Source organism: Callorhinchus milii, unplaced genomic scaffold (assembly GCF_018977255.1).
Source record: "Callorhinchus milii isolate IMCB2004 unplaced genomic scaffold, IMCB_Cmil_1.0 Scaffold5, whole genome shotgun sequence".
NCBI lineage: Eukaryota > Metazoa > Chordata > Chondrichthyes > Chimaeriformes > Callorhinchidae > Callorhinchus > Callorhinchus milii.
This window is the reverse complement of record NW_024704746.1, coordinates 18,963,773-18,989,918: the sequence shown is the minus strand read 5'-3', so window position 1 is coordinate 18,989,918 and position 26,146 is coordinate 18,963,773. Positions and strand designations below refer to the sequence as shown.

Below are 26,146 nucleotides of genomic sequence, written 5' to 3'. Positions count from 1 at the left end.
TCTAAATAAACTAATATAAAAATAATAATCCTTGCACTTGATATAGGGCCTAATCACGTCTTCGAGACGTCTCAAAGTGCTTCACAGAATATACTGTGAAGTGAATTGACTGTGTATTTTGTGGGCGAAACGCAGCAGCCAATTGCACACAACAGCGTCCCACAAGCAGTCGTGGATTGAATGACCAAATTACTATTATTTTTTTCTACACACGGTTTGATTTCTTTTATAAACGGAAACACAGAATGTTTTTGTTTTAAGGCAGTGAGGTGCAACCAGTGGAGTTGAACAGCATGAACAACAACAATAACTTGCATTTATATAGCGCCCTGACTTTATAAACTCCTGTTTAAAAATAGAGGGGAAAATATTTAGTTAATTAAAAAAATATTATCTCTGTTTATTTTTCAGGAGTGCAAGTGCTGAACCGCAGTAGTGGAGAAGAGGAGGAAGCATGTCCTCCAGTCAGGTGTCTCTGTTGCTGTGGAAGAACTGGATACTCAGGAAGAGACAGAAGGTGCGATGCTTGAATTTAACAACCATTTGTATAGCTTCCCTCACACAGGGTAGCGTCCTAGAGCGCTTGACAGTGGTGGAGCACGATGCCGAGTGAGGGGGAGGTGACCGTAGGCACAGTCGAAGAAGAAGGTCTTCAGGCTCGACCTGAAGATGGGGACGGAAGGGACAAGGCGGAGGGATAGAGAAAGAGAGTTCCAGAGTATTGGGGCGGAGTGGCTGAAAGCACGGCCGTAATTCCCAGTGGCTTGTAATTCCCACGTGATTTAACAACAAAAAAAGGGCTTTAAAAGAAGACGGTTAATGTTGAATCAAATCCTGTAGAAAATGGTATTGCGCTAGTTAAAATTAATACCAGACTGAATGGTAAATTGTCACCTCACAGAAGTTCGATTATCTTTTCTCTCGTATCAGCGATGTAATCATCCTGCAATGTAATGCGATTCAGCCACCCACTGCAAAGTAGATGAGATGGTTATTCCTTTTAAGACTGTTCGGTTTCCATGGAGCTCACAGAGTTGGGCATTTTAAGAACTTGTACATCTATTGAGCAATTCCAGTAATTGAATTCAGGGTCCTGTGGCTTTTGAACTTCAACTGTGCTGTAGAATTCTGCCGAGCTGAGTTGTCATCTTACCAGGTTTTCACTGTTGGCCCAACTCAATGGCTGTGCATCTAATTTACTAAAGACCAGGCACTTCACTGGTACTTCATTGACAGGTTGAAAAAGAAGCATTTCCTCACACAACATTTTAATGAATTTTCCTGAGCACACATTGACAGTTATGTAGGAATATAGGAGTAGGAGTAGGCCATTCAGCCCCTCAAGCCTGTTCCGCCATGCTATAAGATCATGGCTGATCTGTCCGTCAACTCCAATTACTTTAATTTAATGAATTAAATGAATGAACTGAAGTTTCTCTCACTGAAGGCATAGCTATGTATACAACATTATAACAAATCTTGAGCATTTAGTTGCCAATAGTTGGACTAGCAAAAAAAAGCCCTTGAGGCATTCCAGAAACACCTTGTTTCGCTGGAAACCTGTAAACAAGTAAACTTTGTTTGATGCCATGTCTTCTACCAGTTAAATAGTCACTTTACCGCTCTTAAGGACAATAGTACTGTTAAACCAATATGGACTGGGTTTGCCACAGAAGGTGCTGGGTTCAGTCTATGTAAGTTGATAACCCACAATCTTCTGACTCAGAGGTGAGAGTCCGACCAACTGAGTGACTTCTGGTGAGGGTGCCAGCAGCGTATAACCAGTCTGAATAATTTTGATCACTATTTCAGAAACTTCAAGGATTTTAGAGATGAGTGTTGATTATTTTGACAACTTACGTTGTGACTTTAAAGAGGGAGCAAATAAAGGAAGCCATGCTTCACAAACAGGTTGGTCACATTGATTGAGCCGCATTGTCCGGTAGGATTTGCCCACAAAATATACAGTTAATTCATTATATTGTATATTCTGTGACGTGCTTTGAGACGTCTAGAAGATGTGATAAGGCACATATCAAATGCAAGGATTATTATTATTATTATTATTATTATAGGATACTCCGAGGTGAATCTGACATATCTGGAGTTATGTGACTGATTCAATTAGGTGGTAAAAGCACTCTTCTGCTACTTTCTCCTGTGTTTTATATAAGTAACCTTAGTGTAACTCTAACGTATAAACAACATTACATTAGAAGTGATAAAATGAAGATTATGTTCATTATTTATAAACACAGAGATTAGGAACGTTTACTAAAACAAGTAGAATTGTATTTAGTTGCAGCAAGGCTCAGTGTTCAGCCACAAATGCAGTCACTACACTTTACAATACTTGCTGTTAAGCACTTTGAAATGTTTCTATGAGGTGATAAGATACTCTACCAAATGCAACGATTAATATTACTGTGTTATTGTTGTAAAGGGACTGGAGAGTGAAATGGGGCAGAATGCTGGAATGGAATTTAAAGATAAATAAGTTGTTTATTTCAGCTGCACGTGAAACATAAATCCAGTGATTTTTAGCTTGATGATTCATATATTCTCCTCTATCTTATTAATATTTACCAGCTCCGTCTCCTCGTGGAACTTGTATGGCCTCTCTCTCTTTTCCTGGTTTTGGTTTGGCTGCGGAAAGCAAATCCACTCTACCAACAGCATGAGTGTAAGTAACCACAGCTATTTGTGTTTGCCGTAAAAAGTATTGCGTTTTATAATCTTCATATTGCCGACCTTTAACTCAAGGTAATTGGCACTGAGCATGTAAAAGAAATATGCTTCTCTAGGTCATTGCTTTTGAAATTGGAAATACACAGTAACTTGAAGTTAAGTCGCGTAGAGGTAGTGAAGATCCCTTCGTACTGCTGAGTGCTACAAACTGCATATGGATAATGTTAGTGGAGTCTCAGTGTATTTGATCTGACTAAGAATGACTGCTCCACACCAGCTGCCCTAATTCATCAATCTCTTTTCAAAGAGGCACGGATTTCAGGAGCAGTGAATGGCAGCATCAATAGTGCAGCAGGAGAGACTTTCTGGTGTTCAAAACTGCATAGTTGACTCTGTTCCAAGGATACATCATTTTACTGAAGTATTACTGTGGTCAGAAGGAAAGCGAGACAGAGTGTCTTTCTTTGATACCCGTCTTCTCGTTTCTAAAGAACGCTAAATAAGTTTTTTTTAAACAAAAAAAAACAGGAGACGCGATGCTGTATATCTATAAAGTTCCTTGAAAATGCCTTTGTATTTTTTTCCCCCTCCCCGTTTAGGCCATTTTCCTAATAAAGCGATGCCCTCTGCAGGAATGTTGCCATGGTTACAGGGAATTTTCTGTAACATGAACAACCCTTGCTTCCGCTACCCTACCCTTGGGGAATCTCCTGGTGTGGTTTCCAACTACAAAAACTCCATGTAAGTATAACCTGAGGAGTGGTGGTAAAAAAACAACACCAGAACGCAACAGTTCATTCTAAATAACCTTGCAGTAAAGTCCAAATTGACAGATTTTATATTATATTAATCTACACCTTTATGACAAACATCAACCCAGCACCTAGAAGACAAGATAATTAAACGCAAGTACGTTCCTCTTCCAGGGTATATTAAATTAAAAATAAATGTAATCGTAGAAATAATGCATATGTGCTGTGATTTTTTTAACGTTATTTTTCAACATTTCTACAATTCTTTCTCCCTTATTTATTTTAGCTGCTTCTGGTTGCCTGCCCTTTCGTTGCGTTGCTTTCTAATTTTTGATTCTACTTTGTTTGTTGACCATTAAGGTGATGAGATTCATCGAATAATAAGAATACTCCACTGTAAAAATAAAGGACCACTAAAACATGTAAAATGTTAGCTTAAGAGCCAATAATCTGTTCCGACAGTTATTAACACTCCTAGCATTTAAACATGGGGCATATTGTGAGTAATTGCCAATATGAGGATCAATAGTAGCATTGCATATTTCAATAGATATCCCAGACTCTTTGTGTTGCCCTCATCAAAATGTTGAATATTTTGCAAAATTTTGCAAAGACATTTCTTAAGCATTGACTGTGAATTATCTGGATGTGCAGGCGATACCAATTATTTTTGATGATTCCTTCATGTTCCTGTGCCTCTTAGATTGGCACGACTGTACACAGATGCTCAGGAGTTGTTGTTTGATGAACCTAAGATCTATCAGTTGCGAAAAATCTGGAAGGATGTATACTTTTTATCGGAATTAATGGATTCACTTAGAACCAATCCAAGAAAATTTGCAGGTAAGAATTAACTATATTTTGCTTATTTTATTGTAGGTTATAAATCATCCTCAAACAGTGAAGGACTTTCTGTCTTGTTGTTAGCGTTGAACCAGCACTAAGACTGGATGACTTTGTGTTTAAGAGTGCTCCAATCTTGATCTCCAGACATTAATTCTTCAACTCTTTCCAAGTTTTGCAACAGACTATCATGGTACTTTGACTCATTAGACTATGTATTTTCGATTACACTGATCCACAAGATTTGGGCTGCACATGTAAAAATGCCGCACAGTACATTGGATTCAGTGCTCACAATCCAGTGTTTGTAACAAGTGCAGACTGAGCTCAGGGATTCGAGTTGAATACTTGGGATTCCAACAATGCTCACTGTAACCAACTTAAATTATAGTAAGGAATATATAAGTCAGTGGTTTGGGAAGACTCTTTGTTCTGGCTGGCTTTCTGCTTTCACATAGCTTCTATCTTATTTTTTTAGGGAGAGGTGTTCGAATTAAAGATATTCTCAAGGAAGATGAAACCCTGACTGCATTTCTACTCAAGGATATCATGCTCTCGGACTCGATTGTTTATCAGCTGATCAATGCTCAAGTCCGGGCTGAGCAGGTGTGTGCTGCTGCCAAGGCAATCGTATTTAGTCGCGGAAATGTCTGCAGATATGATGGACGGCGGACATGTGATGTAGCAATCTTCTTTTGTCCGTGGCATCATCTGATCCCCTGAATGCATCCCATTTGGTGTTCATTCATTCACTGCTTAACAAACGTACCAATTTTGGAGCTAGTTTTGGGTCTCTGCTTTGCCACATTGGCAACACACATCAGCAGAGACACTGACAAGCAACAGCCACAGAAAAGCTCAGGGTCCATTGAGAATACGATCTGTGGAGACCTGGGACTACTTAGCCACAGCTGGTGTCCAGCCTAAGAGAAAATAAAGGAACTCATAGCCTCACATAAAACAACTGAAAATGTTAGTGGTAGCATTTTGGAAAAAAAATCAATCAAAATATATTTTCCACTGGATTTTCATCATACCTTGAAGCAAAGGATCCCCTGTATCATTTCTCATTGAATGTCTAAGTGCTGAGATAATTCCAATCTGCATCAGAATGTTCTTTTGCTACTGATGTGAGGCCCCCAGGACTTTTCGTTGTCTGTTTTGCAGATGGAATGTACTCGTGTGGGAAGGACTGATGCTGCTGGGAGAGCAACACAATCCTGAAAACTCTGTACATAGTCAAAAAGATCTTTTCATATGCAAATAGATCAAATAATTAGAAAACATCCACGTATACTTTGATTCAGAATTGCACAGACCTCACCAATTTAACCTTCATTAGAAGCTTCAAGCCAAATAGTTCCTGAACAACAACTGAGAATTCTCACAGCCTGATCCACTGGACAGAATATATTAATATGGCACATGGCTAACCCCTGGAACAGTAGCTTAACCTATCAAACAGACTGTACAGTGTACTTCATGTGTTCGTACATCTCTGCTGGAATGTCAGAAGATTTATGGTTGCCAGTGAATGATTGACTTTGTGGCTATTGCTGTCATTTTCTGTTTTACAGTCACTGGCACAAAACAAGTTATTCACTGGTGAATAAATAAAAAAACTTTCTAAAGTTTAAAGTTGTCACATGGAAGAATACACGATCATAGTTGGGCATATAAAAATGACTGAATGCTAGTAATGTTTGCTTGGCTTATGATACAACTCGGGTCAAAGGCCATTAATGTATCTATAAGCTACGCTCTAACCAAATGCATTCCTTTAAACGTTGGCTTTGGAGCTGGAGCCAAAGGTCAGTTGTTACATTGCTGACATGGCCAATATCGTCGAAGGTGAATTTGTCTTAAAGAGGTTGTCTTGCTTTGTTTTTGTGGAGTCCTGTAGCTCAGTGGTTAGAGCACTCGCCTCACAAGCGAGAGACCTGGGTTTGATTCCCGGCAGGACAAAACCTTGGGCAAGTTTCCTTACTCCACACGCCTGATAATAATCCCTCAAAAAAAAATAAGAATTTGGTCACTCAATCCACGACTGTTTTTGGGACACTGCTGTGCACAATTGGCTGCTGCGTTTCGCCCACAAATATACAGTCAATTCACTTTACAGTATATTCTGTGAAGCGCGTTGAGACGTCTAGAAGACGTGAAAAGCGCTATATCAAATGCAAGGATTATTATTATTACTATTAATGTCGTATTATAGGCACTACAAAAATGCTAATTCTTCTTCTATTGTTTATTTTTCCCCAGTCTTACATGAATCAGTGACATTCACCCGATGTGTCGATGTTAATGTGCATGTTCTACTGAAGCTTTGGCCAGAGTTTAGCAATGTGAGCCGCCTGGTGATGTGCTCTGAGAAATTCGCTGAAGGGAGTTGGGGATAATGGCTCAGATGTTTTAAAGTTTTAGCTTCAATAATCAGCACCCAAGAATCCAGGCATTCCAAAGGAATAGATCACCAGGAACTTTTCCGTACCTATCACCCACTCCCACTGCCAACAAACATAGCGGAGCCAGAGATTATACAGATGTGGGAGGGTGGGTGTTGATTACACAGTAACACATGCACATGTCCTCCTCCCTCATTAAGCTGTCGGGAATTTAATATTTCTCGTGCTAAAATGCTGAGCGTAATTTTTTTTTAAACAATCATTTACGTTAATTCTGCGACTCAAATCCCAGTAAAATATTAACTTTTCACAAGGTTAAAAATGCCTGAACCACAAATTGTCAGAATTTGGATCAGATCTGTGTTTACAAGAATAAATCTTGGTTGCTGTGATACGAGTTGAGTTGTCAGTATCTCTAATTTTCCAGTTGGTACCCAATGCAATTCCTCCCAGTCTTTCTGTACTGCCAGCATCCATCAGCATCAAACTCCTCTCCTTGTCCTGGTTGCTTTTGACTGCACCTTGTTTTTTATACACTTTATTATTGAGACCATGCAGATTTACACTCAGTCTTGAGTCATGGTACAATACAGGTTACACGGTTACAAGGACACTCAGAAACCTACATTAAAGGTTTCCCAAGATTTTGTTAGAGATCTTGAGCTTAAGGCTCGCCAGCAGGTCAGCAGCCTTGGTAGGAGCTGAGGATAGCTGCTCGGGTATTCAATCAGCCGGGTCTTTCTGTTGTTTGCTGGGGCTGAACTGCCTTGTGCTGCCACCAAATGCACACAATAGTTTTGCTTCACGAGATTGATAAAAGGATTTGTAAATAGCAAATCCCAGATATGTTCTGGCCAACATCTGGGAACTCCATTCAAATACTGATCTCAGCTTTATTACTTATGCTTTGAAGACAGTGTGCGAGTGATTCCCAGTGATGACGCATTTATTTGTCTCTACTTGACTCCATTTACTTGTCCTTCCGCTAATCTGGCAGATTTGAATAAAACTCAAATCATAATTAAAGTTAGCCTTTTCTTGTGTTGTTAACCCACCCTTGCTACATGAAACAGTTCACAAGTTCACAGAAAAAATCTTTTGACAATTAATCTTTTGACACATCAGTAATTGATTATCCAGTTAATGAATAAAGGTGAATGAATTTCTATAATTGTTCTTAAAATATTTGTTGAAGTTTAATTTATCAGTAAGTGCACAGCGCCACAAGTATGTGTTTTCTTTTGATTAGTAGATATTGTGACATTCTGGGTCTTTAACAAGGAAGAATGCAGATATGCTGTTAATATTTGCAATTTAACCTTGATTCTCTGACTGAGCTAAAACACATGGATGAGTTTCTGATATGAGTCATTTGATTACCAATTAGTGTATTTGCCATCTTCGATTGAGGAGTTTAGTAAATTTCATAAACTGTTTTCCTTCAACACAAACAGCTCTCGGCGAGAGACATGCAATTTGTTTTATTCAGAGATAAGTAAAATAGACGAGTTACGGATGAGGTAGATGAGTGTTATGGTTGTAGTACTCCGTGTAATATCCTCTTGCTTTGCTGTGCTTACAGTTTGCTTATGGAGTTCCAGATTTAGCCCTGAAAGACATAGCTTGCAGCCAGACACTTTTGGATCGTTTCATCATTTTCTCAAATCGCCGAGGTCTGCACACTGTTCTGAATGGAATGTGTGTTCTGTCTCAACAACGGCTTCAGAGAGTAGAGGACAAGCTTTACGACAATGTGGATTTCTTCAAACTCTTCAATGCGGTAGGTCCCATCGCAAAGATCTTTATCCATTTATTATCACTGAAAGATTTAGCAAGTGACGGTTTTATTAAATGCTTGTACACATCATTGGTATTGATGACCGCAATCCTTGTCAAGAGTTAGCAAGTGTTATGAGTAGCAATGTAATTGGATACTATCTTCTCTCACGGTTGTCATTATCTGAATCCCAGGCTGAAGATTCTGCTTTTGACGCAAGTAATGTTGGTTAGTTTACAACGTACTTGCTATAAGAATGTTCTTTTTTAAAAAAAGCTTGAAACTTGAGCTAGCAAGCATGCTCTGCTCCTGGCACAGACAAAGCCTACCCTACTGTAGACCCTTCAGCACCTCGAGCTGTTACCCTGCGTGAAGAGCTCTATACAAGTTGCTATTGTACAATTCTAACTCCTAAAGGACAGTTCTGCTAATAAGTACTGCACGAACTCAGAGGTAACCAAGCAAAACTACAGAATATTCTTCCATTCCCACGTGTCCATATTCAACAATGGTCTTTTTCCCACCGCGGATACTTAAAGCTATCTTAAACAAATCAGAATTGCTTTTTCAGCTTGTAGTATCTGGTACACAGGTGTAACGTTAACATACCGTAGGTGTAAAGGTCAAATAGTATTTTTGCAAACCTCTACACTCCCACGAGTTATCAGGCATCACATGTTAACGTTATTGACAGTAATGTGGCAACAAAGTGTAATGTAAATTACACCACTCACACTGTACTGTGTAAATGGCACAACTCCATCAAACTAAAGGAATTTTGTGAATCTATGCTTGGGTTTGAGCAGCCGAGCACAGGTTTCGAAAAGGCATTAGGACATTGCGTGTACACAAGATACAGTATTGGGATTTAAAACATGATATTGGTAGCAAGGAGTCACAAATTGTCACAATATGGGGTGTTATCATAACAGCAACTCTCTCTGACACTATTTAACTCTAGTCTCAGAGTTACTGCGAATCAGTATAAGGTACATTTGGTCACAGTCGGGAGGTGGATGTGTCCCAAATACATCTCTATGATTCAGCGGTCCACACAGACCAGAAAGTGACAAACCAGAATCTTTGTCAGTGTTAAGCTATCGGATCGCAAATGGGCAACAATGAGGATGTTACACTGACATCAGTGTCCCTGAACTAGAGAAGGGCAAATCAATCAAGGTTCTTGCTCACTGTCCACAAATCCTTGTTACAAAGCACTTGTTTGTAGAGATTGAGTAAGAACTTGTTCACATATAATCCCCCCAACCTCACTATACCCAAATAGTTTGCCAGCACTCACTGTGAAGGCTCACACGTGAATAAAGGCCAGTGATTGGCATCCCTGGAACTTTACTCTGGTAGAAATTTGGGGGAAAAAAACTCAAACTCCTTTCAGGAGAGGGGGAGAAAAATTGGCGTCAAAAAGGAACAAGATCTCATTAGAAAGGCGACGGTGCCAGCAATCAAATTATGAACAGATGACAATAGGAGAAAGAATGTCACAATAGACTTGCACAATGTGCTTTCATTACTGGATCCGTGTTTGAATCCAGACCAGACTGATGGAATGAAAGGCTCCTCTCTCTGCTGGCTGAAAAGGTCCCATTTGAAGTTAGTTTGGCCAATCTCAATGTACATTCTGCTGGCTGCAAGTCCACAAAACTGTGCAGAATTCAGCACGAAATTAGAAATCCCTTTCAGTCTGGCCTTCACGGTCTAATTGAAAACAATGGTCAAATTAAAGGGAGAAGCAGCAGCAATATCATTATACAGAGAGATGGTGGCAGCAATCAAATGGAAGAGAGATAGTAATGATTTACTTGAAAGAGATAGCAGCGATCAAATTAAAGTGAGAGACTTGGGCCAGTCATTGAATTAGAGCGAGAAAGAGAGTGAGAGACAGAGACAGTTATTGAATTAGAGAGAGAGAGAGTGAGACAGGGCCAGTGAACAAATGAAAAAGAGAGTGATAGATTCAGTCACCAAACTAGAGAGAAAAAGTTAAAGCCAGTGATCAAATTAAAGAGATTGAGAGTTAGAGCAAGTGATCGAATTAGAAAGAAAGCTAAGACCAGTGATCGAATAAGAGTGATCACTAAGGCCAGTGATCGATAAGACAGTGAAGTGGGGGAAATTAAAGAGAAGGAAGTCCGAGGCAGTGACCGAATTAAAGAGAATTGAGAAATGAGGCCAGTGATGAAATTAAAGAGCAGGACAGCAGCATTAATCACATTAAACAGCGAAGCAGATCTAGTGGCAATGATCTTCTTAAAATGAGAGATGACTGAGATCAAATTACAGTGATGGCAGAGGTTGTGATCGAATTAATAAGAGAAAAGGAGATAGTGATTTACTTATAGAGAAGACAGCATGTACCAGGTACTTTCCAGACTCCGCACCCCGATTGCTCCAGTCCTTGTCAAATTCCACTGGCTCCTGTCACAGAGCAGATCAACTTCAAGATCCTCACTCTAGTGTTTAAATCCCTTCATTCCTTGCCCCCACCTCATCTCTCTAACCTCCTCCCTCCCCACAGCAATACCCGCTGCCTCCGCTCTACTGGATCCGGCCTCCTCCGCATCCCCTGGATCCCCACCATCGGCAGCCGGAGCCTTCAGCCACTACGCCCCGAAACTTTGGAACTGCTTCCCTCAACCCCTTTACCTCATCCTCTCCTTCCCCATCTTCAGGTCGTGCCTGAAGATCTTCCTTTCAGTCACCTATGATCACCTTCCCCTTCTCCCTGGCTTTAGGCCATACATCGTATTACAGATTACTGTAAATCTAAGGTAGGACGAAACATCACACATCGTATTTCTTTTTAGTGACTAGTTGCAAATGCATAGAAGCAGAGTAGATATAAAACAAATAAAAGTTACTGAAGAAGAGAAGGTAAAACTCTTAAGGATCTAATGTGTACAGAGAAAGTGTAATCGTGTTGAATATGCAAATCGATTTGTGCATCATTTCTTTTTAGCTTCCAAAAGTCCTGGACAGAAAATCATCTGGAATAGATTTACATTTTTGGATGGAAATTCTGAACGAGGCATCACCAATATTACAAGAGGTATGGAAATTAAAATTGACATTAATTCAGTTTGCGTTGTTCAGTATGCTTTAATTGCTGCCTTGCAACACCATATAGTTTCTATATTTTTCAGACACAATAAGACTGTCCTGTAAAATTTGTTCAATCATTAGATATAAAGGTTCAGGAGACTAAGTCACACTCAGTGTGTGAGGTTTAAATCATGTGTGCAAAGTTCTGTAATTTCCCTCCCAGCACTGCCTATATAAAGGAATTCACCCACATCATTGTTGTAGCCTCTCTGAATCAGGTTTAAACCTGATTTAGATCTGAGGTCAATTCTGGGCAGTCCTGTGCTCTGCACCCTCAGAATAGAAATTGACTAAAACATCTCAGCTAAGTTTTACTTTACACCCTTTCAGGTGGGAGAAAAGGGAAATGTTCATTCCCTATTACCGAGTTATGAATTCACTGATTAAAATATATGGAAAAGTGTTTTATATATATATTCTTTAATGGTGGTTCACTTCATCGCTGTTTGTGGGATATTTTGTACAAATCGGCTGCTGTGTTCACCTGAAATTCAGCCAGTACGTTGACAGAAACCCCTTTGAGGTGTTTCGATATGATGAGGGCACTATTATGAAATGCAAAGATTATTATTTTATAATTAAACTATTTATAAATGACTCTCATCTACAGTTTACCAATAAGGAGAGTGTTCAGAATCTGATCCCAGTGCTTCATCCACTCTTTCGGGACGGTGGCCCAAGTTCATTCAGTCAACTAACAGATTTAATATCGAATTTAATCTGTGGTTATCCTGAAGGAGGAGGCTCGAGAGTCTTTTCTTTCAACTGGTATGAAGACAACAACTACAAGGCTTTCCTGGGAATAAACGATACTACGAAACAGTCAAAGTATATATATGATCCCACAACCAGTAAGTGTTTCCTTTTACCAGCGAATATCTACTTTCTCTCTAGTTGCTGCTACTAACTAACGAAAGGCATTTGTGGACATTTGAAGTTTAGAGATCCAAAATTTGGACAGTTTTGATTTATAAGTCAGACTGCTCGAGATCTCTTGAAACATGAGACTTGCTCCCATACTGTACCTCGACTAGACTCTCTGCGCTTGAGACATGCAAGTACTTGGCAAACAGGAATGGGCACATGTGCAGCCAGACTGACTGAAGAAGAGACAGGAATTCAGCAAATAACCTTCCAATCATCATGGATATAGACGCAATCGTTCCCTCACAAGATCATCCAGTTAAATGAGCCTACACCACTCAATCACAACTAAGCACTTAACTGTTAGTGACATTACCTTTTCTTGATGCTCACCATAGAGGCCTTTGCTATGATGGGAAAGGGAGATTCTATTCTGCAGTATAGTGAGATGTACTGGTCAAGAATACATACATATGGGATCTTCAGCTGGGTGTTCAGAAAGGTAAAGTTTATTGGAACCCAGTGTTAGACTCTAAAGGTGCTAATGTTTTATATCACTCCCTGTAGCTCCTTTCTGCAATGCAATTAGTCAAAATATGGAGTCCAATCCTGCAACGAAGATCATCTGGAATGTGATGAAACCCCTGCTCATGGGAAAGGTTCTGTTTGCTCCCGATTCCCCTGCGGTACGGCAACTGATAAAAAAAGTAAGAACTGGTTCCTTTTTTTCCCCAATTGTGCAATCCGCACCATTCATTGTGAGAAAGCTCATTGCGTAGCTTTCAACAGGACAGTCAAAGCAACATTTTAAACAATGTTCTGTGGTTGTGTACATGATTTAGATAAAATAGCAAGTGTATCAGTACCAATAGACAGAAGCCTGCGTTGTACCAAGAAATTGAGAACAAAGAAATCAATTGAAGGATCAGAACTTACTGTCTTGCTCTTTAATCATTGCTTCAGCTGCCAAAAAAAAGTAATCAGTAATCTTTGCAAATCAAAAGTTCCAGACGTAAGTACTGTATTGCGTAGAATAGCGAGAAATTGTTGACGACAGTGATATACAGTACTTTTATGTGCAAAAGCTTTCATTCAACCATTTCAATGATTTGGGGCACAGTGCATTTGAATGCGGTGCCTAAATCCATATTATATCTATTGATCTGACCTGGTGCGTGTCTGTGGAGTATGAAGTTGGCGAGTGGTGACGCACTCTATACTGTCACTGATAACACACTGAGCAAGCTTCATACCCTACCACATGCATCTAAGAATCTCATGAGAGTGTTTTTAATCAGGACTGACTGCCCTGACTCACTGTGTCTTTATAGCCAGAATCAAAACAAAGGCACCACATGTAAAATCAAGCACCAGTTTTACTATATATTGAAGGATGAATTTCTCATTTTGACCATCGTTTGATACCTTTTTTATTTATTTTATTTTCATTGAATCAATTTTAAGTAGAGTTTATTCACACAATGAAACACAGGTCCAATTCTGTGCTGTTTGACTGAAGTAAAGGGAGGCAGCGCATGCAACAGTGACATGTCAGTTATCCAGGTGGAGGATTTATCCCCATGTTAGATCCAGGTACCTGGTGATGAATTGGTTAACGTGGCATCACAGCAATGTTAGCTAATGGGATTTTTCTTCATAGGCAAATGGCACCTTTGAGGAGCTACACAGACTGAAGCAAATGGGAAAGGCCTGGCAGGAAATCAGGACTCAACTCTGGAAGTTCTTCCAAGACGGTGTACAAATGAACATGATTCGAGTAAGTGACCATAACAAGAAAGGAACAACACACTGTTTGTTCAGCAGTTACCAGACAACTCTTAGTTCTTGACATTGTCCCTCCATTTATCTTAAATAATCAAGCTGCTGAAGTAGAGATAACTTCCGGATATTTATATTCATTCCTTTAGTGTTTTATCTCTGTAGTTGTTTGATTGCTTGTTTTCCATGTTAGTCTTCGTACATTGCTCACTAATGTTTTATAAATGACATTCATGCCCATTTTCTGTTTAATTGCTGGGTTAAGAATAGGTTAGCTATGATATTGTGTGATACTTCTGAACAATGAAATGGGTTTGATGGGATGGACCAACATTATTGAAAGTTGATATTGAAGTGACAGACTATTTTTGGTAATTGCATTTCTCAACCCAATAATTCTTGTTGTTTTCTAACAGGACACATTAAAAAACCCCACTGTGGCATTTTTCCTAGACCTTCAGCTGGAGGATTTGGCATTGAGCACCAGCGACATCTTAAACTTCTTGTACAATGGTCCCTCGGCTCTTCGACCAGAAGAAAAGCCAGATTTTGACTGGAGAAACGTGTTTAATATGACAGACCAGATTCTAACTCTGTTTAATAATTATATGGAGGTAAGAACTTTCATTTACAACAGGGTTATATTCGAAGTTTGAATTATTTTATGTTTTTGTAGAATCCACTTGGTCCTGCTTACAATCCAAACAGGTTGCACGATTTAAGGACTGGCAAAGGATTTACTCAATGTATAAATATTCAATACCTTTTACCTCAATAGGATTTACATTAAATATCTGTGCTTTGGTTAATTTGTGCTCGTGGAGTCCTGTAGCTCAGTGGTTAGAGCACTTGCCTCGCAAGGGAGAGACTTGGGTTCAATTCCTGGCATGGTGAAATGTTGGGAAAGTTTCCTTACTCCACAATCTCTGTTTACCTAGCTGTCAGTAGGAACCCGGTAGCTAGTCGATTGGTGGATCGCTTTTCTGGGGGTAATAAGTCCTTCAAAAAAAATAAATTAGTCACTTCAATCCACAATTGTTTGTGGGACTCTGCTGTGTGTGATTGGCTGCCACGTTTCGCCCACAAAATATACAATCAATTCACTGTACAGTATATTCTGTGAAGCGCTTTGAGACATCTCAAAGACGTGATAAGGCGCTATATCAAATGGAAGTTTTTTTTAGTTAATACTAAATGAAATATAGCCAGACTTTCAACTTATTCTGAACTGAATATTAGTTTGGAGTATTTTGATCAAATGCATCTGTTAACAATATAACAGGGTGAAAATTGTGGTGTAGTATGCGATATTTATCATTCCCCTCCTGCCATAACTCCCCTCAAGTTATAAAAAATATAGATGGGACTGGGCCTTAAAACAAACTTGGGTTAATATCTCTCTCTAGAAACTAATAATAGCCCTTAATATTAGTCCTGGGTTAACATTTATCCCTGACAACTAATTCTGGGCCTTGGAGCAATCCTGGTCTAAGGTCTCTCCCTGGCAACTACCTTTTGCGTTCCAGTGAGCATCCAATCAGTAGATAAAGCAAAGCAACGGTTAAGGCATTTTGACACTATCGCAACAGTTTTGACATGAGAAAATAAAAGCATTAGCAGGACTTTGAAGTAAAGCGATTGAGGTTTATTGTCTCCTAATAGCTCACTGACGAGATAAGAGTAAAGTGGTTAGCTAACCTGCAATTTATAATGTTTGATGAGAAAAACAAATGTCATCCATGTTATTCTATGCTTTCATATAGATCTTGGTATCATGATGCATGTGTTTCTCTGCAGTTAAACGTTTGGAAACTGATACTGGAGGAACATTTGTTAGTCTTCATGTGAAAGACTAGTAAATAGGTTACTAGTCCAAACGGCACAGAAAGTTTTGTTCCATGTTAAGAGTGACATGAAAAGCCGGACTGTTCCAAGCATTTTACATGGGTTTTTATTCTGTCTTGCTGTTCTTTCAGATGTTTTACTTGGCAGTAATCTAGTTTTACAAGCTAATGGCAATGTGTGTCTTTATGCCTACATTCAGTGTCTGTTGCCTATTATTGGTATCCAAGGGATACCATAAAATTTATACCACTGCTTTAAATTTTAAGCAAAGCCGGTATTTCCTTTGAAACCCAAGGAATCTTTTATTAGTTACTAACAACATGAATGAAAATGTTACTTTCAAACTTTGCTACTTGCTAATCTGCTCCTCTGAGGCCGTAACCTTTGATTACTTGCAGTGTTTGACTCTGGATAAATTTGAAGGTCTCTCAGATGAGGATCAGTTAACCCATCGGGCACTTTATCTGCTGGAGGAAAACAAGTTTTGGGCTGGAATTGTGTTTGTGGATTTGTATCCCTGGACAAACAAGCTACCAGCACATGTGAAGTATAAGATCCGAATGGATATTGACGCAGTAGAGCGAACAAATAAAATAAAAGACAGGTTGGTCTTACAAGTTGGAGTATAAACAAAGACATGGACGAGTCAGGTTGAACGGCTACATATTCTACTATGTAATTGCATGTTCCCCCATATTCAGTGGCACAAGTGGCAGTGATGCATATATAGGTTCTGGTAGAAGTGGCCATGTATTTCCCTCCAGTGTCACTATACTGGAATTTTCTTTTGTCAGTTTTATCCACTATCGTTTGACCTGATCAGCCCTTCTATGTATTTCAAACCAGTCTATCTGAAGAGATGGGAAATGTAATCATGACCATTCAAAGTGGATACATAGTTCATGAAGTCAGCACATTTTCTTCTAGAGTTGTAACTTTTGTATATCCTCGCTGACCGTTTTAGACACTAATGCAAATTTTTCCCAGGAGTAGCTTGAACATCCTGCTCAAGCTTTCGTTAAGCTTTTGTGTAGCTGCAGTTATTTTCCCCCTTTGTAATCTTCATTTTGTGGTTGCTTTTGTCCCAGTGTCCTACTCTGTTCCATGATTCATATGCAGTACAAGTTGCTCTGATGGAAGGAAACGTTCAATGAGATTCAATGATCCCCCGTAATGGAAGGTGTTACTTCCTCACCCCTGACCTGCGCTCGCCAACCAAGTGACTCTTTACCCAGTTACATTGCCAAGTCTCTGCAGGAATGAATACAGCACAAAATACTCTGGCATAGATCGCACTGAAACAGTACAATCTAAGTTCTTTAGTGCATGAAAGAATTCACCCACCCTTTCCCGGATGGACTCAAACTGTTAGTCAAGAGACATTGTAATGTGATACCGCTCGCATCTTCTGCCAATAATCAGGAATTTGGGGAGCACACAAGCTTTGAACCACAGCTCCCTGGTGACTCGTTCTGCAAACGCGCTATCTGGTCTGATACTAAGCAAAAACATTCGCACAGTTGGAATCATTGTTCACTGGGGTTGTGTCTGTGGGCAGAATCACCTTTGGATGTGATGGCCCAAAATGTATTGACACTCACAGCCTATCTGTGATGGCAAAAGCATTGCCATGTTTATATTGCAACTACTGATGTAGGCGATAGCCTTAAACCATTAAACACGGAATAAACCCGTCACTCCCAACTTTTCAATTGAAGTGTGTCGGGAAGACAAGTGGCTCAGTATGCATAATAGTAATCCTTGCGTTTGAGATAGCGCCTAATCACAACTTCGAGACATCTCAAAGCGCTTCACAGAATATACTGTAAAGTGACTTGACTGTATATTTTGTAGGAGAAATGCAAAACTAAAACACTAGCGTTCTGCATGTTCAACAGAATTCCTTCATTCTGCTTCTCTTACAGATATTGGGATCCAGGTCCAAGAGCTGACCCCATCAACGACTTGCGGTACATCTGGGGAGGGTTTGCATATCTGCAAGACATGATTGATCATGGCATTATCAAGACTCAAACCAACACTGAGGTGCCATTAGGAACCTATGTCCAGCAGATGCCATATCCGTGCTTTGTTGATGACCTGTAAGTCTGAGATGCTGCCCTGTGTGAAGGGCGCTATATAAGTGCAAGTTGTTGTTGTTGGTGTTATTAATGAAGTCAATTAATATTTAATTATTTTGAATTCAAAATATGTCTGTTTCCAATTTATTGTTTCTTATTCATTAATTCACACAGCGGTGGTGTAAATAATTTGAGGTTTTACGAACAAATATACGCCATCTGATACAACAAAACGTGCTTAAAGCTTGGCTCTTAAGGTCACCGTGGAACTCGCACATGGGTGCGGGAGATTAATTTACAGAATGCTATCACGGGGGAGTGAACGACCTTCAGCACATCCAGATAATTTATATTTGTTACTCAAGTAATCCCTTAATTTAGACCGTGATTTAAACCCCATTATCTTCTGTGTAGTTTTAGGCTACATGTTAAATGTCATCTTAACATTTTGGAAAATACTTTTCTTCCCACTTCTGCACTGTTTCCCCCACCTGCCCCCTACGTGCTTGCTGATTTCCACCCCAGCTTCATGCTAACCCTAACCCGCTGCTTCCCCATTTTTATGGTGCTGGCCTGGATCTACTCTGTCTCCATGATGGTGAAGAGCATTGTGCTTGAGAAGGAGTTGAGGCTGAAAGAGACTATGAAAACCATGGGAGTCAGCAACTGGGTGCTTTGGGCCACATGGTTCATCGACAACTTCATCATAATGACAATTAGCACTCTGCTGTTAACTGTCGTTATTATGGTAAGGATGCTAGTGTAATGCAGTTCAAACTTTTGGTATTTACCTTGTGCAATCATCATATCTCCTCTGTGAGATAATTTCCCAGCGCTATGATTATAGCGGGTGTTTAGTGCAGCAGCAATTGGCTGAACTCTTTCATTGCAAGATGTTCAATGTCCATTCTCTTTTTACCATTCTTGAGTCAGATACAATTTTATGAGGCTGTAAATAATACTAGGGTACCGATAAAACATGGACAGCGGCAATCAAATAGGAACATCTAACCATCCAGGGAGTAACCATTTCGTTGTGGGAGAACTGATCTGCAGTTGGACATCAATTGCGGAAGTGTTTAACTCTTACCTAGGTGATTTTCGCACCCACAAATACACAGTTATTACACTTCAAGGTCAAAATCCTGTGAAGCACTTTGAGGTGCTTTGATGACATGATAAGGCACTATATTAAATGAAAATATTATGCATTATTTTCTGAGTGTGTCAAGATCAAGACAACCTTAGCATCATTTGATCTTGTGAAATGCTCATTATGGCTTTGGGAATTCCTTTCAAATGGCATTAAAGGACCCAGGAATTTATAATTAGAAACAATTAGGCTACACTCAATGCACAACATGCTGTGTGGTCCTGAGTCACACAGTTTACTCAAGACTCAGATTAAGATGTGGATCTGGCCAGAGTTAACTCATTTTAGCCGAAGCAGCAGTGACAGATTCAAAAGTGATTTAAATGTTATCTAAGACACAGTGAGCTTGAAACATGCTTTCGAATTGTCCTTTGCTTCAGGTCACCTGAGTTTGCGGCTGATCGGTGGGCTACCGAAAATATTTGTATTGATATAAAGGATGAGAATTGAACTAAATACCCATTATATCTGTCTGGTTTCCATTGGCAGCCCTCATTCCAGTTCACCACATAATCTATAAAGGTGGATCCAAATCTCAGGTCCCAAATGTACTTTACAATATACTATTTCATGTAGCTGCCCAATTTCTTTAATTCCGTTTAATATCTTTAATATAAGAGTTTGTTTTTCCATCAGCTTTAAATGATTTGAACAATTGCTCAATTGTTTTGAATTAATTTATTTACCAAAAAAAGGCCATCAAATATGCATTATTGGAAGGAACTGTATCTTTAGCCAAACCTCTGAGAGTTTACTTGTTATGATCTGAAATTTTCCATAGGTCCCTTGAGGATTATGTTACTCATATGCTAAACTCTGTAACCCCCCCAAAAAAATGTTTTACGTGTTTTTTATTTCCTTACAGAAGGGAAGCGTGCTGCACTACAGCAACCCTGTCATTCTCTTTGGGTTCCTGTTAGTCTTTACTGTGGCCACCATAATGCAATGTTTCCTGCTAAGTGTATTCTTCTCCAAGGCCAATCTCGCAGCTGCGTGTAGTGGGATCATTTACTTTACGCTCTATCTGCCGCACATTCTTTGCTTTGCCTGGCAGGACCGCATGACCCGAAAACTGAAATTATTAGCGGTAAGCTGAAAATACTTGAAGAAAGGTCGCTTGCTTAACCTTTTGAGTAGTTCTTTGCTTGGTTAACCTGACCTGAGTATAAAGGCATTCGAAACGTATACACAACTGGCTTGGAGTGTTTAACAAGAGCGTAAGACAGTTAACACAAAGGTGACACTAAATGGAGTTACACCCTGCAGTGCTATTGTTGTAGGAACACATGTTACTTTTGTCATTTAAAAGTGGCTACTGTACATGAAATTCATCTGAAGATGAGCACAATTCTTAGTTTTGCTCGTAGGAATAAGAATACAACAATTTATAGATATATTATGCCATATGGTACAATGGGTCTATGACGCAGGATTATTTTTGCTGGGATAATGCAGCAAAATAGAAACAGACACTATATAGGTGGGAGTCCTTTAGCTGAATGGTTAGAGAATTTGCCTCGAAAGCGAGGGACCTGGGTTCGATTCCTGGCAGGGGGAAATGTTGGGCAAGTTTCATTACTCCACAAGCCTCTGTTTACCTAGAAGTAAGCAGGAATCCAGTTGTTAGTCGATTGTTGGATCGCTTTTCCGGGGAAAATAAATCCTTCAAAAAAAATTGGTCACTTCAGTCCACGACTGTTTGTGGGACACTGCTGTGCACAATTGGCTGCCACGTTTCGCCTACAAAATATACAGTCAATTAATTGACTTTACAGTATATTCTGTGAGGCGCTTTGAGACGTCTCGAATACATGATAAGGCACTGTATATCAAATGCAAGGATTGTATATGTTATTGCACTGATGGACTCATGTATATTTCTTGAATGTTGCAGAGTTTGTTGTCTCCAGTGGCATTTGGCTTTGGCACTGAGTATCTGTCTCGTTATGAAGAACAGGGCCTTGGCCTGCAGTGGGGTAACATTGCGATCAGCCCTGTCGAGGGAGACAACTACAGTTTTCTGTCCTCTATTATCATGTTGCTGGTTGATGCCTTTGTATATGGCATCCTTGCGTGTTATCTAGATGCCGTATTTCCAGGTATGCTGACAACCAACACAAGAAAAGAAACACACTGATATATCCTTTTAAAAAAAATCCTTTCCTGAAGTCAACATAAGCCCAACATTCTAAACTAAAGATGATTTGAAAGCAAATATTCTCCATGGCTGTCAGTCATGGCAACTTCTTCACCTAAACACCGGGTTGATTTGAATTTAGAAAGGTGTTGCAACACCCAGCATTGGGCATTATTCCAATTGTAAAGGGAGGTGTGATGCATAGACTGATTGACCTTTTCTTACACCTTTTCTAATGTTTGAAGGAGAGGTGAGCAAGGGAGATAGTGGCTATGGAACAAAAGGCCAAATGGGATCAGAAGAAGCAGAGCAAGCATAGCAGAGATAGGGCACAAGAGTTGTGAACGAGTGAGACAAAGAGGGCACAGCTTAAAATAGGCGACAGGAAGGATTTAAACAAGAAAGGCAGAGAGAGATCACGAGACACTCGGAAAGAGTGAAATGCGGAAAAAGGGAAAAAAAGGAGTGAAATGTATAAGAAATTGACAATTCCGACTATTTACACCCATCTCACTCCGACTGTATCTCTTAATTATGTCTCACACCAGTGACATCAGAGAGAAGTGGCTGTTTGTTGTATAATTAAGCACACAGAGCACATACAGCAATAGACAATGATGGGTAAAATTAACATTATTAGTACAGCAAACTGTAAACTAGAACAATAACAACAACAAGAAGATTACATTGGTATAGCGCCTTTCACGTCGGGAGGACGTCCCAAAGCGCTGGGTTACTGTGTATTCGCTCATTCCCTCTAGCGACAGTGTTTTCTTCATGTTCGATTTCCTACACACTAGAATAGTTAATAATGTAAGAATTAGTGCAATGATCTTCCCCAAAGAAGTTTTAAAAAAAAGATGAAACACTGGGACCAAATTAAGTAACAAACAGCAAACTCTTACAATTCTACTCTGACTCCTGAAGGCAGTCAAGCAGAGCTCCAGGAGTCTAGCACTGACCTTTTACCATTAAGAGAAGCCTTATCAGACTGCAGTTAGGCAGGATTGTGCTCTTATTAATAAACCCTTTGGTCATGTGAACCAGTAGTTTTCCACCCATGGGAATCAACTGTATACACCACAATATGAGACAGGATGCAGAGGAAATAAAATATGTACGTGAGTGAGGCAGACAAACTGGTCAAAGGCAGATTCCAGGCGACAATGAATTTATTGAAGGTTAGACTCAATAATAATTTGGCAATTAGCGAGTTGGCCTTATTACAATATTCATATTTTTCGTTCTAAATAACTATTGTTTTGATTCAAATTCCCTCACAAACTCTTAACAAGTGAGGAATTTAAAGAATTGTTAAATTTTTGGCACAGTTTGTTTGGAATTCTCCTTCCATGAATACATCTGGAACGCACTGTGAATTGTCACTATTTCTACTCTAGTAGTATTTGTCTGCTATTTACAGGCTGTTGATTTTCAGTAAACTGCGATGTCCAGAAGTTTATTTGTAAATGGTCTTGTGTTTAAATGAATGGCTATATAACAGAATATTACAGATATTTTTAAGTGCAAATGTTGGTCACTAGACTTCTAAAAAGGCCTTAATAGTTTGCATACTGTAGTTTTAATATGAACAGATATTTCCTATTTATTGCATGTACACCTTTTAAAGTTTTCAAGTCTAATAATTCTATTTTGAACGCAATTAGTTTTGCTTAATATTGACTCGTGCTCGAGCATCGTTAGTCACAGATAACATGTCTGACACACGCTATTACCATGGATGTCCTGCTTCATTGCTCTCCATCTTTCCCACGTCTTAGGTGAGTACGGAGTTCCAAGTCCATGGTACTTCCCACTACAACCCTCTTTCTGGTTTGGTCCGGAAAAGCCACAAGTTACCACAGAAGGTACGTTCGTTTACAAATTCCTAAAACTTAGTGAACTGAGCAGACTACATCTGTTCCAATGTATATTTGACAAATAGTCTGTATTTGGGAACCGTCCTCAATCTATTTAGTATCAGATAACAGTTCTGTGGGCAATGTTGAGGGAATTTTTGAAGCAATGTGCATTAAACACAAGGGTAATGTATTTTTTCTCCCGTTCAACTGAATAACACGCCATTATTTTCACTGATCAGTCAACAAAAACGAAACCAAGGAAATAGATAAAAAAGGCGAAGAAGAAGGGGAGAAGGCAGATAAATCCGCAGATAAACCCGCAGATAAACCAACAGACAAAGAGGGTGACAAACCAGCAGAAAAAACTAATGTAAAATTGGAAGAGAAATCTGGAGAAAAATCAGGAAAAGAGATTGATGACCCGAAGAAAAACGAAGAAAAGAGAGAAGACTTGAAGGCCTGCAAACGTAGCGAGAAGAAGGAACAGAAGGAGAAAGAAAAATCGTCGACTGCAACCAACCCAGGTAAATACTGATTTGTTAAGTATCATATTGGAACTGTACTATCCAAGTCACAGTTCTTAACACATGTAATAGCTGTTGAAGCTATGATATGACCAGCCATTGTATGTCATGTGTTTCCAGTAATGGCAGCAATGGCAGGAAATCCTTTCTATGAGCCGGAGCCCTCTGGTCTGACACTTGGAGTGTCTGTTCAGAACCTAGTGAAGGTTTTTCAAGAAGGGCACAGACCAGCTGTGGATGGACTGAACATTAACTTCTTCGAAGGACAGATCACTTCCTTCTTGGGCCATAACGGAGCTGGAAAAACTACTACAATGTAAGTCTCCTAACTTTCATTGCTATGTAACAAATTTCTCAGCACCTAAAAACGGGAACCAGTCTTTATATGCTTTCCAACTGGAAGTTTGTTTCCACAGGTGCTGACATATAGTGCAGGCTATCCTGTACCCAAATTGAAGAAGTACATAATAATTCAGTCACGAGGTTATAATGAGCTAAATATTAACAGTTGAGCACTGAACTTAGTAAATTCTCACATTTGGCATCATGAAATGACCCTGAAATAGATTGAATCCAGACACCAACATCCATGCACACACCTAGATTCTATTAATGAATAACAAAAACAGTTCTCTATTTCTTGCCTTGTGCCTAAATTGCTTTCACCGACATGATGTAAATTGTTTCAAGGAACTCCACAAACTGCAATAGGGCAGAAGGCAATATTTTGAGAAATGCAAAATAATGATTTAAAGTGTATTATAGTGTCTCAAACCCTATAAACATGTACTATAGGTGAAATTCTCTCCCGTTGATGTAGAATGCAGAATAATTACACCCAGAATTGTTTCTGTAAACTTTTACTCAATTGTTAGTTTTAACTGTCCCCTTTTTTGATTATGTAGTGTTATTTATTCAACACTTCTTATATTTTGGCATCCTTCCACTATCAAAGAGAGATTCTACATTTATGTTAGCTGTTAATCGAATGTAATGCAAACAAAGATTGAAACCATGAATTGCTTTTGCACATGCTTAATTCAATGTGCTCTATCTTAACATTTAATAGGTCAATGCTGACTGGTTTGTTCCCACCTACATCTGGTACTGCATATATTAATGGGAAGGATATCCGCACAGAAATTGATGCAATTCGACAGAACATAGGCATGTGCCCACAGTACAATGTCTTGTTTAACCAGTAAGTAAGACATTATATAGTTCAATGATTCTGCCCACGTGCAACCTAACGTGCCTTAGTTAATAATAATAATCCTTGCATTTGATATAGCTTTCACGAATTCTCGACATCTCAAAGCGCTTCACAGAATATGCTGTAAAGTGAATTGACTGTATATTTGTGGGCGAAAGGTTTGGAATTCGTAAATGAATGTTTAGGCTTGGATTGGATTGTGGCACTCTTTCTTTACCTGCTACTTTTGTAGTTATTCACTAAATCATTTTATATGAAAAGTATTCTGTTAGCAGAAATCTGGCAGTATGTTTCAGGAAAGACCTATATAATAGATGCTGTTCAGTAATGGAATCTATCTACATGTTGAAACAAAAAGCCAAACAGTGTTGCTTGCACTAAGAGAGGATGAGTAAACACAGTGTGAATCACAGTTGTATTAAATGGAATATTGCAGTGAAGTTGTGAATTACTCTCAAAGAGATTGTTGTTACGTGCTATTGATTAAATTGGAGATTAACACGATTCTAAACCAAATTTTTTTTACAATGAATGCGAGTCACTTGCTTGGGCTACTCCAAAAGTGGGTCTTATCTGTGAAAAGTGAGTGTTAAGACTTTTACGACTATTTGGTGAGATTTGCCGTAGTAAAATCTCTCTTGATTTTCATTATTTCATGGTTTTTTTTTATCAGTGGAACACTCCTAACTAAAAAGTAGCATACTGTAGAATGTCTGAGATTTTTTTGGAGCCTGGATTTTGTCTTGATAAGTAGTTTGTGTTGCTCTGTGCCTATGGAATCTTATTAGAAAAAGTTACATCTGACCAGAGCCTGGAGCATGAATCTTTTGTAAAATCCGGATCCATCATGATAAGCATATGCCACCTGTCTGGAGTCTGGTACGTCAGGGTAAGCCTTTAGAGCTGACCAGGGAAGCCTAGATTGCTGGGGAATGATTGGAATGTTGATCCAGTGAACCTCATCTGTCTTCTCGAGTAAGGTAGAACACAAGACAGCCTAAAGCTTGAAGGACGTTCTTATTGGAGTACCAGTGCATGACTAAAGAAGGAAACTTATATCTGTGAAAAGGATATGTTTTGTGAGGGTGTACAGCAATCTG

The 26,146-nt window shown here is 39.3% G+C and overlaps 1 protein-coding gene and 1 non-coding gene across 2 annotated transcripts in view; both read left to right on the top strand.

Annotated features, from left to right (window-relative positions):
• The first annotated feature begins 454 nt into the window (after positions 1-454).
• Positions 455-26,146, top strand: part of abca4b (ATP-binding cassette, sub-family A (ABC1), member 4b) — a 51,722-nt gene continuing 26,030 nt past the window's right edge. Inside the window, exons 1-20 of the mRNA XM_007887129.2 lie at positions 455-517; positions 2,590-2,683; positions 3,288-3,429; positions 4,144-4,283; positions 4,762-4,889; positions 8,274-8,471; positions 11,446-11,535; positions 12,199-12,439; positions 13,020-13,159; positions 14,113-14,229; positions 14,648-14,845; positions 16,475-16,680; positions 18,002-18,178; positions 18,683-18,905; positions 20,176-20,397; positions 21,205-21,409; positions 23,229-23,315; positions 23,549-23,833; positions 23,954-24,149; positions 24,903-25,034. Of these exons, the coding sequence (XP_007885320.1) occupies positions 455-517; positions 2,590-2,683; positions 3,288-3,429; positions 4,144-4,283; positions 4,762-4,889; positions 8,274-8,471; positions 11,446-11,535; positions 12,199-12,439; positions 13,020-13,159; positions 14,113-14,229; positions 14,648-14,845; positions 16,475-16,680; positions 18,002-18,178; positions 18,683-18,905; positions 20,176-20,397; positions 21,205-21,409; positions 23,229-23,315; positions 23,549-23,833; positions 23,954-24,149; positions 24,903-25,034 (3,284 nt within the window). The remainder of the gene's footprint in view (positions 518-2,589; positions 2,684-3,287; positions 3,430-4,143; positions 4,284-4,761; positions 4,890-8,273; positions 8,472-11,445; positions 11,536-12,198; positions 12,440-13,019; positions 13,160-14,112; positions 14,230-14,647; positions 14,846-16,474; positions 16,681-18,001; positions 18,179-18,682; positions 18,906-20,175; positions 20,398-21,204; positions 21,410-23,228; positions 23,316-23,548; positions 23,834-23,953; positions 24,150-24,902; positions 25,035-26,146) is intronic.
• trnav-cac lies at positions 6,177-6,248 on the top strand. The gene has a single exon. It is a non-coding gene; the product is annotated as a tRNA-Val (tRNA).